Source organism: Drosophila bipectinata, chromosome 2L (genome assembly GCF_030179905.1).
Source record: "Drosophila bipectinata strain 14024-0381.07 chromosome 2L, DbipHiC1v2, whole genome shotgun sequence".
Lineage (NCBI taxonomy): Eukaryota > Metazoa > Arthropoda > Insecta > Diptera > Drosophilidae > Drosophila > Drosophila bipectinata.
The window spans coordinates 25258986-25276270 of NC_091736.1; the positions used below are offsets into that span (position 1 = coordinate 25258986).

A 17285-nucleotide genomic window follows, 5' to 3' on the forward strand; every position below is an offset into this window, starting at 1 on the left:
CCGGTCACTTGGTAGGTGCCTCTACAGTCGTGTAGTAATGTAGAGCACCGATCGAGACCAGGCGGCGGACACGATCAGTGCCCTTTATTTTTTGGCAGTCAGCTGAAATCTGATTAACATAAGAGAGGGAGAGCTTAATCGTAACGCTAACTCGCACAGATCACGGTGTCGACCAGCGCCTGTCGTAAGTCTTCATATTCCGTCCATCTTCGTGCTTTTAGCTCAGATCACCGTTCCTTTGTTAACTTGTATGCCGACAGTACCCAGATTGGAGGCGGCTGAAACTCTACAGTTGCTGCCGTTTTGTTGCGTCACTGTATTTATGGAGCAAGAATATTCTTAAATGCTTTTTAGCAAGAATTCAGGTCCTAGTTTTACCTTCTAATTTAGCTGTTAGCAAGACCATACCTCCTAGTCACCAGGGTTTCTGGACCAGGGCGATGTCGTCTCTTTCCTCAGCCAAATGGAGCAAGAGAGCAGCCGAGGATGGCTTACAATGGTAGAGGTTTATTATAAATACACTATATGAAGCCGAAGAATTTAAAATTTTTTGTGGGCGTCTGATCTGGATGATCCGTTTTGCATCCGATTGTGGAACGGAATACAATTCTGGAGTCAGGGCATTTAGGAGAATGGGGGAATGGTAATTTTTTTTTTACAGAATGGGGCCCCGCTTAGTATCCCACCCAAATAATTTTTAATGAATGGGGAACTGTTTTAGAAAATATTTACGCCTTGCAGACTGATTGTTTTAAAATGCTGCATTTTAGAAAAAAAATTAAATTTTGATCGCCATTCATTTGTGAGATCAATATATATATATATATATAATATTTACATATATACAATTAAACATATAAATTCATGCACAGAATTTTAATACACAGGCCGACAATTTCCAAGGTTTTTTTTTCCTCAACGAATAATTTTAACTGCTCCATAGCCTTTAGGCTCCACTGAACCAAAGTCTAAAACAAACATATGTTCCATCACCCACAAAATATCAATTTTGAAATGTATGCATACCACCTAAAGTTAAACAAGAAATGAAAGCTAACTTCGGGCGAAGCCGAAGTTTATATACTCTTGCAGTTAAAACCGGATATATATCGCAAACATCGGATATAGTTGGACGATCCTTATGAGAATATCATAATTAAACCAATTGTATACAACAAAATATCTAAAAAAAAAAAACAGACAGACGGACATGCTCACCCTTAACTCAGGTGCTCCTGATCAAGAATATATATACTTTATAGGATCGGAGATGACTGCTTCGCTGCGTTGCACACTTTTGGACAAAATTATAACACCATCTGCAATGGCACCTAGCAGTTACCACATCTTTTGAGTACTCATCCAAAGTTGAAATTTTGTACAAGATTTTTGTAGTTTTTGTACAAGAAAAACCTCGAAGTAATTTTATTGAATTTATTATAGTAAGCCATTTAAAAATTATGAAATTTAAAGTTCCAATTTTATCAACGAAATGATTAAATAATTTACTAATTGCCTAATTTAATAATTGCACGGTATAAGTTATTCATTTTGCAGACAGATAAAACTGGATGATCAACAATTTTCATAGACCAGCTTGCTAAGCACTGACTTATTGTAATAATGAAAAGAGAGTGCTAGACACTAGACATATAGAAGCTAAAGCTCAAGATAGCGGAGAGGGCGGCCCGACATAGAGATTTTGGAGCCTTATAACTTGGCTTCGGCCGTTTAATAATGCTATTCCAAGCAGCTATGCTATACTCTATCCGGGGCCACCAACTCGTGACTGTTCTGGAGTCAAAATTGGTAGTGTCCTTGTTGGCACGGCGCCTGATTGTAGACTGTGATAATTTCTGGTACCACTGGTTCCGTCCTGGCTATGCTTGTGGCCCCTTAGGGAGCTACGTGGTGGTTGTGGTTTAATACGCAAATGCGGGTAAAGCCTTCATGTTCGACGTGGAGTTGTGTTATACAACCGGGTGCCGGGATCCCACAGACCGCAAGAGGTTTAGATAGGCATCCATTCTTAAACGAGGGTATAAGCCATGACTAGAACAGCTTGAGTGTCGGTATCCGACGGAACATGGTTCCAAAGCGCGCTGATTCACACATTGATTCATATCCCATGCCCAAGGAGGCAAGTGCTCACGTTCAACGCAACAGACTACGAGTACCGGGTACAAAAATAGTAACATTAAAAGTAAAATTGTAAACTTAACTAACAGTTATATTGACTGATACAGAGTTAGACGGCCCTAAATATCGATTGCTGGGTCGATGTGTTGAAAGCGAGATCCGTTGAAACCAATGTTAATCCCCGAGCCAGAGAATTTGGGTGCGAAGATAGTTTTTCTTTGTAGGACACTTTTTTCTTCTGGATTTCGTTTTAACGGCGAGGATGCCCGGACATTAGTACATTAGTAGCTGCTCCTCGCGTTCTTCCAAAGCTGGGAGCCATGCCTCCATATTGGCTTTAGGACTGAATTGTAGAGTAGTACCTTGTAGTCCAGGAAGTAGAAGGCCGTTTGGATTTTACGATGTCGGAATTGTGTGGTCTTTTCCTGGCTTCGGTATCATTATCATAATGGATTTCTTCCACTTTTTTGGGAAATATCCAAAATTAATGATTCCATTGAATTGTTTAAAGCCGACCTCAATAGCGCATTCCTTATGACTTTTTCGAATTTGTTCGGCCGGAATGAAGAAGTAACTAGCAGAGGGAGGCTAAATTAGTTGCAGGAGAAATGAAGTCGAGGCAGCATTGAGCTGGAAGACACTTTGGAGATTTGTAGCGAATGTTTTAGCTCTGTCCGAAGAATTTATTATCGGTGTGATCGTTTCAGTTGGGGCGCTAAGATTTGGGTGGGCCCTCCACAGGGGATGTACCGCAGCTCTGCGTTATGCGTAAAGGGTTAGGAATGCTTCCTTAAGGCATTGCTTTAAAGCTGGTGATCTAATATTTTGCCAATCACGACACGTGCGCCTCTATTCTCGCACGAGCGGTTCGATTTGCTAATAGGATTTGAATTTTTTTTTTTCGGTCTACTTCCTTCTCCTCAAGAGTAGAGATTTTAGCTGCCGCAACTTCTTTAGTACTTCTTCCAGGGCTCTCGTAGTGTAGTCAATGTAGTCAACGTTTGTGAAAATGTTTGATGCGTTCTCTGATTAGAACACCGGTTCCGCCATGGGCTTTCTGGATGACCGGATGACCTGTGCGGTAGATTGTATAGCCTTTTATTTGAAAGTTGTATTTGCTATATACAACATGGTTTTCCTACTGGAAATGTGACCATTCTAGTTTACGCCATAAAAAACCATTGTTGTTCACATTGACATTCTCAAAGTCAATGTCTCTCTACGAGCAACTGTATTACCAGATTAAAACTATAGCTGGAAAACAATCGATGTTTGGGACCTTCGATGATTTCGATGTTTTTAAAGTAAACATCGATGAAACATCGATGTTTTCAAATAAAAAAAAAAAATAACAATTAAGTTTTTTATATGAGATTAGAGATTTTTATTTAGAGATTGAGATTCTTATTTAAAAACATTAATTGATCAACAATGTTTGATTTTAAGGCGCATCTCCTGTCAGATATAATCTGTCCAGCTTTGCTGAACGCTCGCTCTGAAGCGCAGGAAGATGCTGGCACGCATCGTTTGTATGCGCCTAAAAACAAAAAAAAATATTTTTGGTTATACGAAAACATAACATTACATTGATTATTATCATGTGATGTAAATTACATCTTATACCATGTAAATTTCACTACATGTGATAACAAATTTATTAAAATAAAGTTAAAAATAAAATTAAAAAATTTAAACGTTGCCTTCAATGCACAGATACAATAAAAACAATCAATAGTGGCCCAAGAACCATCGATGTTTAGAAAATTTAAGAAACATCGATGATATTAATAGTGCCATCGATTGTTTTCCAGCTCTAATTAAAACCATTATACATTGTTGAAAGGTAAACACCATAATTTACGTTTTGTCATATGGCTGTTCTAGGAATTGCTGTTTTGGCGAAGAAAACATCTGGCGTAGTTTCTGGCGAAGTAGTTTCGCACTTGACTCTTCATCATATGGTTCTCCCGAAGTTTCCACATTTTTCACGGTTCTGTCTTCCTTGTTTGTGGAGTGTGTGGAGTTGTGTGCTGCCAACTTTTCCGGACAATAAAATGCTAAAGTAACCTTCCAAACCTGCTAGAAACGAATTTAAAGAAAACCAGAAAAAAACCATTTTAGTTTTGATGTAGTTTTAATCAATATTTTTGAATATATTGTTAACTGAACATTGATAGACAATTATCAATGAAATCGATATTTCTCTCAGCAGCGTTCAAGTACTTTTAAGGCGCTTCGAAATTGTGGCAACATTTAGTTGCCCGTCGCAATCCATAACTGTGAATATATATTAATTAATGTATAATAAGATGTTTGTCGGGTCAAGCAGAAAGCAACTAGCATCCGCTCAGCCTATTATCGAAGGTTGGCATCACTCTCGTTCGTTGTCTTATTGCGATTGCACCCTAAATTGGATTTCACACATCTATATAGATCCCAATTTCATATGCAGCCAAATAAAGATTTTATAACGTTTAATTTAATAAAAGTTGCTTTTTGTTTTACTGGCATTGAAAATTATCAATGACCAAACAAAGTAAAGTTTTCATTATTGTGCTAAAAATGATAATTATCGTATGTGTAAGTCCGAATTAAAATGTCCGTAAGTCCGTAAGTGAATTGAGTTCCTCAGCTTAGATTTTAGAATGTTCATCTGGCTAAAAACTCGTTCGACTTCCGCGTTTGACCAAGGCAGCGATAGTAATTTAATCACAAACGAAGCTAACGCTTCAAATCGGTGATTACCTTCCGATTCCACACGTTTAAGGAGTGCTGCCAAAATTTTAAATAATACTATAGGTGGCTAGTTTAATTTAAAAAAATGGCAAATTTCCTGCCAGCAGCAAGCTCAAAATTTTTCCTGCATTTGACGGTTGAAAAATGCCAGATCTGGCCGGTAAAAGGCTAAGTTGGCAGCACTAGCTGTTGGTGTCTCCGCAGACTACACAGACAGCTCGAAGTATGCAGTACGACCTAGTGAGTCCATGCTCTTGGCACTTAGTGCATTGCACAGAACCATTGCGTTTATGTGGCACTACCACAGTGATTCTGCGATGAAAAAGATATGTCAGGTTGTAAGTTGGATGGACTTTGTTTTTCTTCAACGACCTGCTTTCTGGCTCAAGCTTGACTTTGTGGCTTGACTTTTTGTCTTTCTTTAGAATATTACATTCTTCTTGGCGGCAGAGCCCGTTTTTTTAAGGATGGTTTTTATATGCGCGGCGGTGACGTCGGGTTGTCCGTAATATAATTTGAGTCTTTTGGCTTTTAACGGTCAGTAGAGCCGAGTTGCTTTTTAACGTCGATTTTTTTTTTTGCATTTCAGAATCGCGGTTTGAGAACTAAGTGTAGAAACCGTTTCTTTGGTTTACGCTCATTCTTTTCGTTCTTCATTGAGCTAATTGGCGTGGCACTTATTTATTTAAAGGAATTATCTACCAGTCTTTGTTTTAACACATCGCAAAAAAATGTGTCACACATCAATTCTTGTCTATTGCTTTTATTAGTTGATGGTTTTGAGTCTTCTCTTATCTTGGGTAACGCCAGATTTTTGGTTAAAAAAACAAATTTAATAAAATTAAAGTACAAATTTAGTACAAATTTAATCTGTACTAAGTTTCAGCTTTCTTTTTCAAAATCACGAAAGTTGGGTCATTTCCGATTGGTCAGTTATATGGCAGCTATAGGATATAGTCGGCCGATCCTTACGAAATTTAGCATGTCGTATTATTTTGCCAAAAATATGTTAAATTGGAAACCTCTAACTGTAAAAAGACCGAAGTTATACCATTTCCGATCAATCAGTTATATGGCAGCTATAGGATATAGTCGGCCGATCCCGGTCGCTCCGACTTATATACTGCGTGCAAAGGAAAGAAGGATGGATGCAAAGATTCAAGTCGATAGCTTTAAAACTGAAAGACTAGTTTGCGTAGAAACAGACAGACGGAAATGTTTATATCAACTCAAAAAGTGATCCTGATAAAGAATATATATACTTTATAGGGTCGGAGATGTCTCCTTCATAGCGTTGCACACTTTTGGACAAAATTATTATACCCTCTGCAAGGGTATAAAAAAAAGTAAGTCATATAAAAAAAAATCGAACGTGTGTCGATAGATCTTTTCGAGTTATGTTTCCGGCAGTGTCAAACAAAAAGTGGTTTCGAGAAAAACGCGCTTAAAATTTTAAGTACTGTGGGATATACCTGTGAGGCATCGCCGCAGAATGGAAAATTTTACAATTTTACTTGATACTTTTGCTAGACTTTATCTTAGGATATGTTATATTTAAGACTAAAGAATTTTGTAGGCTAAAAAAATGTTCGATTTTTTAAAAATGTTACTCAGATGACCCCTAAAATTATATAAATGGTATGGTGTATCGACGCGAAGCTCAGTAACGATAATTTCTGCAGCCTATACAGAAGAAGCAGACCCGTACGCTATACGGAAGAAGTGACATTAGTGATTATTTACATTGAGTACACTGAATACATTTATAAATTAAATATCCGTTTTGGAAAATATCGAGAGTTTAAAAAGAGATTAAAAATTAGAGTCGAGATTAGAGGTCTGCAGGAATACATTCTTATTGCCTCAGCCATAGAATACATCCGAATGGAATAGAATGAATGAGTGCAAGTGACACAACGAATTGAGTGAGAGGGAGTTAGAGAGTGAGAGAGCATCCTAACTCATGGGCATTGTCTAGCTTCGAAACTGAGTGAGTTGGGGTGGGAAGTAACAAGGGTATATCAACTTCAGCTCCGCCCGAAGTTAACTTTCCTTTCTTGTTTTTATTTTTCTTTTCTTTTATTAAATCTCTAAATGATTTTTTTTTTGGACCATAGTAGGGAACCATTCTTGTGGAATGGACACCATAGACCCATTCTTCCATTGATGAATTAACCCCGCTGGTGTTAACTGTCGCGTCCTATTTCTTTTATATGGTCTTAATTGGAGTTTTAGAGTATACTATTTAGCTTACGAGTATAATATTAAGCTTAAGAGTTTAATATATAGCTAAAGTGTATAATATATAGCAAGAGTATATTTAGCTTTGTGGTATAAAAAAAAATGAAATTAAAAAAAGATTATAATTCTACTACTACAAAAAGTAATAATTAAAAAAAAAATAAAACAAAAAAAGAGTAGTTCTCAGCTCAGCTTTATGTTTCAAATTGATAAAACAAAAAATAGGAGCTCGGAGGACCTTACGGAGGATTCATGATATAACGTTTATAAAGCTTGTGGTTAAGAACGCTAAACTGGTTACTAATGTGCACAAAGTTTGACTGAAACAAGCACCCTGACTTAAGAAACTTTTTCTGAGCTCTTGATTTCCTGTTCTTAAGACGAGAACGGAGTTTATGAAACCAATGTGGTTTTGTTTATTAAACCAAGAACAATGATGGTAAGACTTCAGACCACATTGAAGGATGTCACATTGAAAAATATAAGGTCCAGAAATCTCCCATGAGTGTTATGGATTTCGTTAAGTGGGATAATGCAAAATCAGTTAAGCCATAAATAAAGTCATAATGACAAGCAGGGAATTTCCATCCTCATACAAGATTCAGGCAATGAGGCGAAGGTTGAAATCGCCCATAATTAAGAATACATAGGCATAGGCATACATCATAGGCATTGACCAACGAAAAAGAGTGTAAATTTTTACTGCAAGTTCAGCTCAGTATTCATTATTAACAGATCACCACCTGCAAAATATTGACGATCAGTTGACGAAACACAGTGAAGTTGGGAAAAAAAATTTCATATTCACAGACAGAGGAATTAATCCAATTTTTAGTAAGCGCAATAGTATCAATATCAAAAGAAGCACTCTTTGTAAAAAATTGGACAAACTTGATCAGGCCAAGGAACAGGAACAAGTGCTTTTTCGAGGTAGGAATCAGGTAGGACTATTTTGAAAGCCATTTATCACAGCTATTTCATTAGGAGCTTTTTTTAGTTGAACAGATTTTCCATGACGTTACCAACGCATGCCGGATGCCACCGGCATAAGGTAAGGGACAAGGTGGCTCAGGTAGGTGGTTCCAGATTCCAAAAAATTAAAATCTGGAATTAAGACCAAGAAATTAGGTTTCAAGTGCAAGGAATTGCTCAATATGGGCCGATGAATCGTAATATTTAAAATTGTCGCGAAAAGTGGAAACATCAATTCGCAAATCAAAGATATAGGCAATCTGCCGAAAGCGTGCAAAGAAACATGTTTCTAAGACATCAAACTCCAGCAAACAAGTTTTGAACCGAATATTTCTGCGATGGTAGTTAAATTATTAAATTAACGAAATTATTAAATTAGGTTATAATTTCCTTTGCTTTATATAAATTCATATACACATATATATGTATTTATGTCGGTAACAAATTAGAGGTCAAATGTTTTTCGTTCATTTTCGTTGTATGAAATGGGTTGTCTACATGCTGTATGGTTAGTGATGTTATCTACTAATCGTTATTTACAACTCCGAACTCAAAAGGTAAAAGGGCTGTAGTTAAATATTTTATTAAGTTTATTTTATTCTAAAACTTACTCACACCCAATTTTAATGTTTTTTTGCGTATATAGCAGAGCTAATTTTCACATATATATATTAAATAAAGTATTTTCGATGATCACAATAATAGATGTATATATTTTTAGGCTAGGCTATATATTTTAAGTAAATTTTTTATTTAATATACTAAAAAAAAAATTTATTTGTATATAATTTTATTTTTATTCTAAGCAAAATGGTAGCAGCTGAGAAGGTTTTATACAAAAGATTTACTGCTGAGACGCATGGACATGATCTTCAGGCATTGTCACCACCACAAACACTGGTTGACTTTTCACCAAACTTTCGTCGAAACAATAGCCAGTCTGGAGATGAAGGAATAACTCTTTGTGATACCATATCCAGAAAAACATTGTTTTACTTAATTGCAACTTTAAACGCTTCTTTTGAGCCCGATTACGACTTTTCAGAGGCTAAGGTAACTATATTAAACTGTTTTTATAACCGGTACTCGTACAGTACAAGGGTATATTGTAGTCCTGTAAATGTTTCAACTTAAAGAAGGAATCGTCTCTGACCCCGTAAAATATATATATTCTTGATCAGCATTAACAGCCGAGTCGATATTGCCATGTCGGTCTTTCCTCCCGTCCGTCTGTCTGTCCGTCCGTCAGTCTGTAAGAGAGAGCTAAAGGCTTTGGCATGGAGACTTGAAACTTGAAACTTTGCACACACCCTTCTTTCCTTTGCACGCAGTATATAAGTCGGAACGAACGGAATCGGCCGACTATATCCTATAGTTGCCATATAACTGATTGATCGGAAATGGTATAACTTCGGTGTTTTTAGAGTTAGAGAGTTCAAATTTGACAAGAGTGATATTTTTGGCAAAATAATACGACATGCTAAATTTCGTCCGAGGATCGGCCGACTATATCCTATAGCTGCCATATAACTGAACGATCGGAAATGACCCAACTTTCGTGTTTTTGAAGATAGAAAGTCTGAAATCGGCCGGAACGGCCGGAAAGTCGGAACGGCCCGGAACGGCCGACTATATCCTATAGCTGCCATACGACTGATTGATCGGAAATAGTATAACTTCGGTGTTTTAAGAGCAGTGGAGGGCAAAACTAAGACATGTTTAAAATTTGAGTGTGTACGTATCAGAGAAAAACAATGAGAGCAGAGAATTCACTGAGCGCAAAAAACTTATTTTTTAATTTCATTTTTCGTTAATTCAAAAGTTGGAAAGGGCACTAAAATTGAGTATTTTATTTTAAAAAAAGCTTTGCTAGCAACATTTCTTAAAGGGAGGTTCTTTTGGATTTTTTCGAAAATTAAGCAAACTTTGAGAATGGATTGCGGGATAATGAAAAGACATACGAACTTATGCTTTTGAACTTTTGATTCGTTGTTTATTAACAATTGAAAAAATATTCAATATTCAGGAAATTCAAAATGGCGGCTTCAAAATGGCGGATCTCGTAGACCTCTATTTTTCTGCTTTGTCGAGTGTAGGGCCGCTGGTAGTGAACTTAAATAAAAAATGTATATAATTTATTAAAATTGATGGAATTTTCTATGCCTTATACCTAACGACAATTAATTTTGGTAAAAATAAACCAATTTCATGGACGTTTAAAAAAAAAATTCATATTTTCTCTTTTCTTTTACTTTAATCTCGTTTAAAAATTATAAATAAACCATTTTTTATGCCAATTTTAGGTATAAAAAAGAAGGTACTTTTAAACATTTTTTGAATGAAGGAAATCGGATCAATAAAACGAGCTCTGTGCGCGACAAGAGGTTTCAAAACATGGTTCCGAGAAAAACGCGTTTAAAGTTTTTAGAAACTTTGCCTTTAGATAGCTTTCTTGTTATAATGGGTATGTTTGAAACGCTCTAGCTCAAGAAATACGCGTCGCATCGAAATATCCCTTGGCACGTATATTCTACACATATTTAACTTTCATTTTATTTAAAAAAAAAAACGATTTTTTCAAAAAAATCCAAAAGAACCTCCCCTTAAACAAATGAAAAACTACGCTTCATTATCTATATTTTCCATAAAAAAAACGTTTTCCAACCCAATTCCTCAGTAAAAAAATTTTAATTTTTGTTTGGGCTGTCAAATGAATCAAAATGAGACAGCTTCTAAAAAAAATTTGAGAGTGCTCACACTGTCAGTGTGCCGGCAGCGCTGCGGCAGAATTTCCTACCCTATACTCGCGTGCTATGTAAAATGAGAGTTTGCCCACCACTGTTTTAGAGTTAGAGCGTTCAAATTTTACACGAGAGCCATTTTTGGAAAAATAATTCGACATGCCAAATTTCGTAAGGATGGATGGCCTACTATATTCTATAGCTGCCATATAACTGAACGATCGGAGATGACCCTACTTTTGTGTTTTTGAAGATAGAAAGCTGGAACTTGGTACAGATTTTAGCTTTGATCAGTTAATCCGACCTACCAAATTTCATAACGATCGGTCGACTATATCTTATAGCTGCCATATAACAGAACCATCGAAAATGGTTTTTGGTAGAAATATCAACTTTCGTGTTTTTGAGGATAGAAGTCTGGGACTTTTTTTTAGACATTTTATTGTAATTAATTGGTTTTATTATGATATTCTTATAAGGATCGGCCAACTATATCCGATGTTTGAGATATATATCCGGTTTTAACTGCAAAGGTATATCAACTTCAGCTCCGCCCGAAGTTAGCTTATCTTTCTTGTTTTATTTTATTTTAAACTGTTTGCTCTATCGATGGTGGTAAGCTTCCAGTCCAGTTGCCTGACTAGCATAATTCCTAGCATAAGAAGTCTGGGACTTTTTTTTAGACATTTTATTGTAATTAATTGGTTTTATTATGATATTCTCATAAGGATCGGCCAACTATATCCGATGTTTGAGATATATATCCGGTTTTAACTGCAAAGGTATACCAACTTCAGCTCCGCCCGAAGTTAGCTTATCTTTCTTGTTTTATTTTATTTTAAACTGTTTGCTCTATCGATGGTGGTAAGCTTCCAGTCCAGTTGCCTGACTAGCATAATTCCTAGGTACTTAGCAATACCAGTGAGAATCTTAAACTTGGTAGTTTATACTTCAGAGTCCTCACCCTCATTTCGTTAGCTCCCTTTTGTCAAAATTCCTTGTTGAATGTTCCTACAAGCATGATAAAATAATAATATAATTGTATACAATTGTACATGATAGATTTATAATTGTATCATGCCTACAAGGATCTATCTAGTTTATTTTTGTAGAGCTCCCGAATTTGTTCGAGTGAAGTTCTCGAATTTGACGACTTATTCTAGGTATCGGTGATCTAAAAAAGTGTTTTTCTAGGACATTCTAGCAAACATATGTGTGTGATAGATAGACAGTCTAAGTAAAGAGTAATGTCAAGTACCTCCCTTCTCCCACCGTAAAAACGTTTCGTACAGCGGCTAATGAAGTTGAATTTTAAATAATATATTTGTACATGGTCGACATGCTATTATCAGCTTACAAGTAGCTTACAATTAAATAATAATTGTCTTAATTGTCTTGCGTAAGAAAATTTTAAAAATGCTTCTTGTTTGGGTCGCGCAACTTTGACCGTATCGACACATGCGAATCGGTGCTGGATTCGCAGACAAAGGCGACGGGGTGTGAAGTATATGGTGACTGGCGATGAAAAGGGGGTCACTTACGACAACGTGAAGCTCGAAACGTGATGGACGAAGTCAATCCTATCTATAACCTAATTTAAGTCAAATAACTGAAAAGATCACAAGCCTGCCAAGCACAAATAATGTAAATACTACACGCTTCGATCAGTTGCTTAGCTTAGCTCTACACCAATCAATTCATGCACCAAGAAAAAAAAAGTGGCAACTGTTGAGAAAGCCACAGAGTCAAGTACAGAGCCTACGCCGTTTACAAATCCAAATGTAGAACGTAAGTATTTCCAAAACCTCGCCAAAACAGCCGAATCTTTCTTAGGTAATTCTTTATGAAAAGATGGAAAAGATAGTTCGCCGATAGAAGTGAAGTGATGTGATGTCACTCAAAAGATCGACGGCACCCAAGAAGTTATTCAAGGAGGACTCATGCAAACTCTCCAAAGTCCTAAAGCAAAATGCTGAAAATGCAAATCGCAAGTACATAGAAAAGCTATCACTATTTTAAGATTTCCTCTACGGCAAGCGCATACAAATTTATGCACGCCCCAATCAGAAACTTCATATTAGAAAACTTGACCCGCAGTGAAACAGATCGAGCTAAAACCCATAAATGACATTAAAACTGCCGAGTTGCAGTCTAGAGGCTATCTGCAAACTTTTTGACTGGATTACAAGCCTATAGGCCTATCCAAAAAAAAAAATCGGTCATACTACTACATAATATATATACCATTCAGCCATCTATCTCTTCAAACTCTTCCAGAAATGACTTATCTCACATAAAACCATACATCGAAATCCAAAAAAATTATCCCGACCAATTCCCAGATCACTTTAGCTTTTGTAAAAAAACCAACCGGATAACAAGAGAAATACGCAATGCCACTAGGCACTCATCTTTGCGGAAATGTAAAAAGGATCGACATTGGCATTATCTAGTGGACGCAATAGAAAATAATGAATCACTCTGGTTTTATTTTTACAACGATAATGTCCAAAAAGATCTCGGCATCCCGCAAGTATCAAACAAAATTTCAAGACTAAAAGTGACTTATAAGGGTACACAAATGATTCACGTTTTTACTAATTTTTAATTATTTTTGAATAATTTAAAAATATTGCTCTGTCTAAGGCTCGATTTTGGGCCATTAGAGAAGCATGTTGAACCGCTTTGCACTAGATTGGGACAGCCTGAAGGGGCTTAAAGGTAAGACAAACTAGGCTTTTTGTTTTAAATAAATTGAGGAGTGAACAGACACAATCATAAGACAAGAAGGGAAAGATAAGATCACAAAGCGAGCTAGACCTAATATAAATTTAATTTATTTTAGTTTTTCCTTACTGCGATCGGTGACGTCACCAGTGGTGTCATTTCCGCTTTTTTCCCGTCAGATCTGGGTTTTTTTTAAAGCGTGATTGCGGGAAAAATATGAAAACAGCGGGCAGCGGGAATTCTGGCTTTTTGAGCAAATTTACGCACCTTTTTTTTTTTTTGTTTACTTTTTGATGCATTCTCTGTTGAAAATATTTTAACAATCAAAAAGAAACAAATCTCTCCAATCCTTGAGTATTTTGGTACTCCTAATATAGATAAAATTTAACGACTGTACAACGACATAACCATGGTAGAGTGGGAAAATATCGATAATACTGTTAAGTTCTGGGCTGAAGTTCTTAAATATCTGGATTCTGGCGGAAACTGCCGTTTTCAGGAATTGGCTTCAGTTGCTCTGCAAATGCAGTCCTGCCTTGGTCGAATGCCGACGTCGAGCGGTTGTTCAGCCAAGTACATTTAATAAAAACGAAAATTCGAAATAACATGAGCTTTGAAACGTTAAACGCTATACTGAGTATAAGGTCCATATTTTAATTTGTATCTTAAAATTATAAATTAATTTACTTAAAATTTAAGGTACGGGCTGCGTCGACACAATATGTGCTGTTTTAACTATAATATACCACCCAGCTGCCTATCTACAATTGAAGACAAGAAATTGTATCCAACTGATGATGATGATAATATTGACGACATCTTAAATATAATATAGATCTTAATTTTTGTACATTATTGTTTTTTTTTTGTTTCTTTGTAATGATATCCGTTAGAGAATTACCCATATATTTTATGTTAAGTGGAACTGAGGTCTTATTAGTGAATAACATCACTAACCATACAGCATATAGACAACCCATTTCATACAACGAAAATGGACGCGAAAATTTCTTGCGACAGGCCCCAGCAGGCCCCAGAGCGGATTTCTTACGCTCTCTTACGCTCATCGTTCGTTCATCTTACGCTCATTCTCGCAATAAATGTTTTCTGTTTCTCAGTCTCTAAACGGAGCGCGATGAAGAAGGTTGGCCTGCGCTTCGGTTGATCTTTGTATGTATGCGTGTCACACATTCACATACATGGGTGTATGTGTGCGTGCGATTTCGTTTCGAAGCCAGCGCACAAAATTTTGATTTTTCTTACTTTTAAGGCTTGCTACCCTAACAAAATTCGGGTATTCGTTATTTGATGAAATGACGAAAGAAATTATATTATTTTTTATTTTATTTTTTTTTATTATTTCAGCATACATTTTTAATTTATTTAGGAATAAGATTAAGTGTTAGTAGTAAAATGTTTTCTGTATATATATTTTTACGAATCATTAAAAATCAATATACTGAGAAAGTGTCAGAGTATATTTCGGTCGGAGTCACTTAAAGCGCCGATTGCTTTTAAGTTTTTGTTGTTCTGCAAGAGGCTTGTGCATGCCTACTCTAACGATGGAATGATTTTTAGGGGAGGGTGAAGACACGAAAACAGCTGATGGACTTGTTTACCTTTTTTGTTTACAATTTTTCAGGCACTTGTTATTATATTTTGGGTTATTGTGAGATTTAATTAAATTATTGTCGTTAATTTAATAATTTCCTTATATATATTTCCTTATATATAATAACTTTAAAAAGTAATTTAATTCTTCACCCGTCTTCACCCTCCCCTAAAAATCATTCCATCGTTAGAGTAGGCATGCACAAGCCTCTTGCAGAACAACAAAAACTTAAAAGCAAACGGCGCTTTAAGTGACTCCGACCGAAATATACTCTGACACTTTCTCAGTATATTGATTTTTAATGATTCGTAAAAATATATATACAGAAAACATTTTACTACTAACACTTAATCTTATTCCTAAATAAATTAAAAATGTATGCTGAAATAATAAAAAAATATAATATACAAAATAATATAATTTCTTTCGTCATTTCATCAAATAACGAATACCCGAATTTTGTTAGGGTAGCAAGCCTTAAAAGTAAGAAAAATCAAAATTTTGTGCGCTGGCTTCGAAACGAAATCGCACGCACACATACACCCATGTATGTGAATGTGTGACACGCATACATACAAAGATCAACCGAAGCGCAGGCCAACCTTCTTCATCGCGCTCCGTTTAGAGACTGAGAAACAGAAAACATTTAATGCGAGAATGAGCGTAAGATGAACGAACGATGAGCGTAAGAGAGCGTAAGAAATCCGCTCTGGGGCCTGCTGGGGCCTGTAGCAAGAAATTTTCGCGTCCATTTTCGTTGTATGAAATGGGTTGTCTATATGCTGTATGGTTAGTGATAACATGCAGTACATTGCCTTATAAAAATCAGTTTTTTTCTTAACTTTTTTTCTCTGGTATTCCGTTTTTTTTTAGCTTTTTTTTTCGTTGATCCAGTTTTTTTTGCTCAGAAAAAAGTGACACCACTGGACGTCACTGGTGTGAGAGATGAATGGGATCCCAGGCGGTTGCCGAGGGAGTTCTACCTTCTTATCGGGAAGTTGTGTTGGGAGTTACTAACTCCGTTGCTACGGCCTTTAAGCCACGGTAACCAATTTTATAAATGAATTGACTCTAACGGTTGAGCTGGAGTATTATGAGTTATTTATTGTTTCAATTATGAGTTGTTTATTGTTCGAAGCTCATATACAAACTGACTTAAAGCTAACAAAAATTGTTTTTTATAGCGACCACGAACATTTTCTGTGTTCGCCGGCTATGCACAAGCCGGCCAGACGCTGTGTCAGCAGTTTGGCCAGAGCGAGCTCTTGGATAATCGGTCATCGCCGTCGCGCGGTTAACTTAGTAAACTTATATACTTGAAATTAAGTGGCACTTTATATAAGACATGCATATGTATATTGAATTAGATATACATCGTAAATATAGTTTACTTTTCCATATGAGAATTTAAGTATCAATACTTTATATAATTAAAAAAAAATTGTAAAAAAAAAGTCATTTCTGATCAGTGTTTATTTCATTCTATTAAATATCTTGTTTGACTTTAAAACAATCAACTTTTATGCTATTATTTGTCGTTTATTATCATTTACCATTGTTATTATCTTTTTAAGATTTATAAAATTTTTTATTACAGTCGCATGAATTCAGCAAGGAACCATCATTGCAGTGGGTTATGAACTCAATACATTCAAATCTATCTGCGCTTGCAGGAGATCAATATCAAATTATTCGCCAACCATTATGGTCTGCTGTTGACGATGAAGTGAACTTATCAGAATGTGACATATATAGCTATAATCCAGATTTAAGTTCTGACCCTTTTGGGGAACCCGGATGCGTGTGGTCATTTAATTATTTCTTTTATAATAAGAAATTGAAACGGATTGTATTTTTTACAAGTCGAGCTTTAAAGTATGTAAAAATAATTGATCGATATTTAAAATAATGCTATTTTTCTTTCAGTTCTCTTTATGCTGGTGAAACCTCGGACTTCTCAATGGAAGAGGACGTATATTAAAAGAAGCCCTAGGAATTAGCAAAATCAGTTTTCAGTTTAAATAAATAAAGTGTATCGTAATTGAACTAGAATATGAATTAAGCTTCAAATTAAAAAAATGAATATATGTTTGACTAAAATAAGAAAAACAAAATAA

At 35.8% G+C, this 17285-nt stretch overlaps 1 protein-coding gene across 2 annotated transcripts in view; it reads left to right on the forward strand.

Moving 5' to 3' along the window:
• The window catches only part of Maf1 (repressor of RNA polymerase III transcription Maf1), a 33786-nt gene extending 16501 nt beyond the window's left edge, over positions 1-17285 (forward strand). For both annotated transcript variants that reach the window (XM_043213677.2, XM_043213678.2), the window contains exons 3-5: positions 8895-9141; positions 16766-17043; positions 17095-17285. In XM_043213677.2, coding sequence (XP_043069612.1) covers positions 8895-9141; positions 16766-17043; positions 17095-17149 — 580 coding nt within the window. In that variant the 3' untranslated portion in view covers positions 17150-17285. The remainder of the gene's footprint in view (positions 1-8894; positions 9142-16765; positions 17044-17094) is intronic.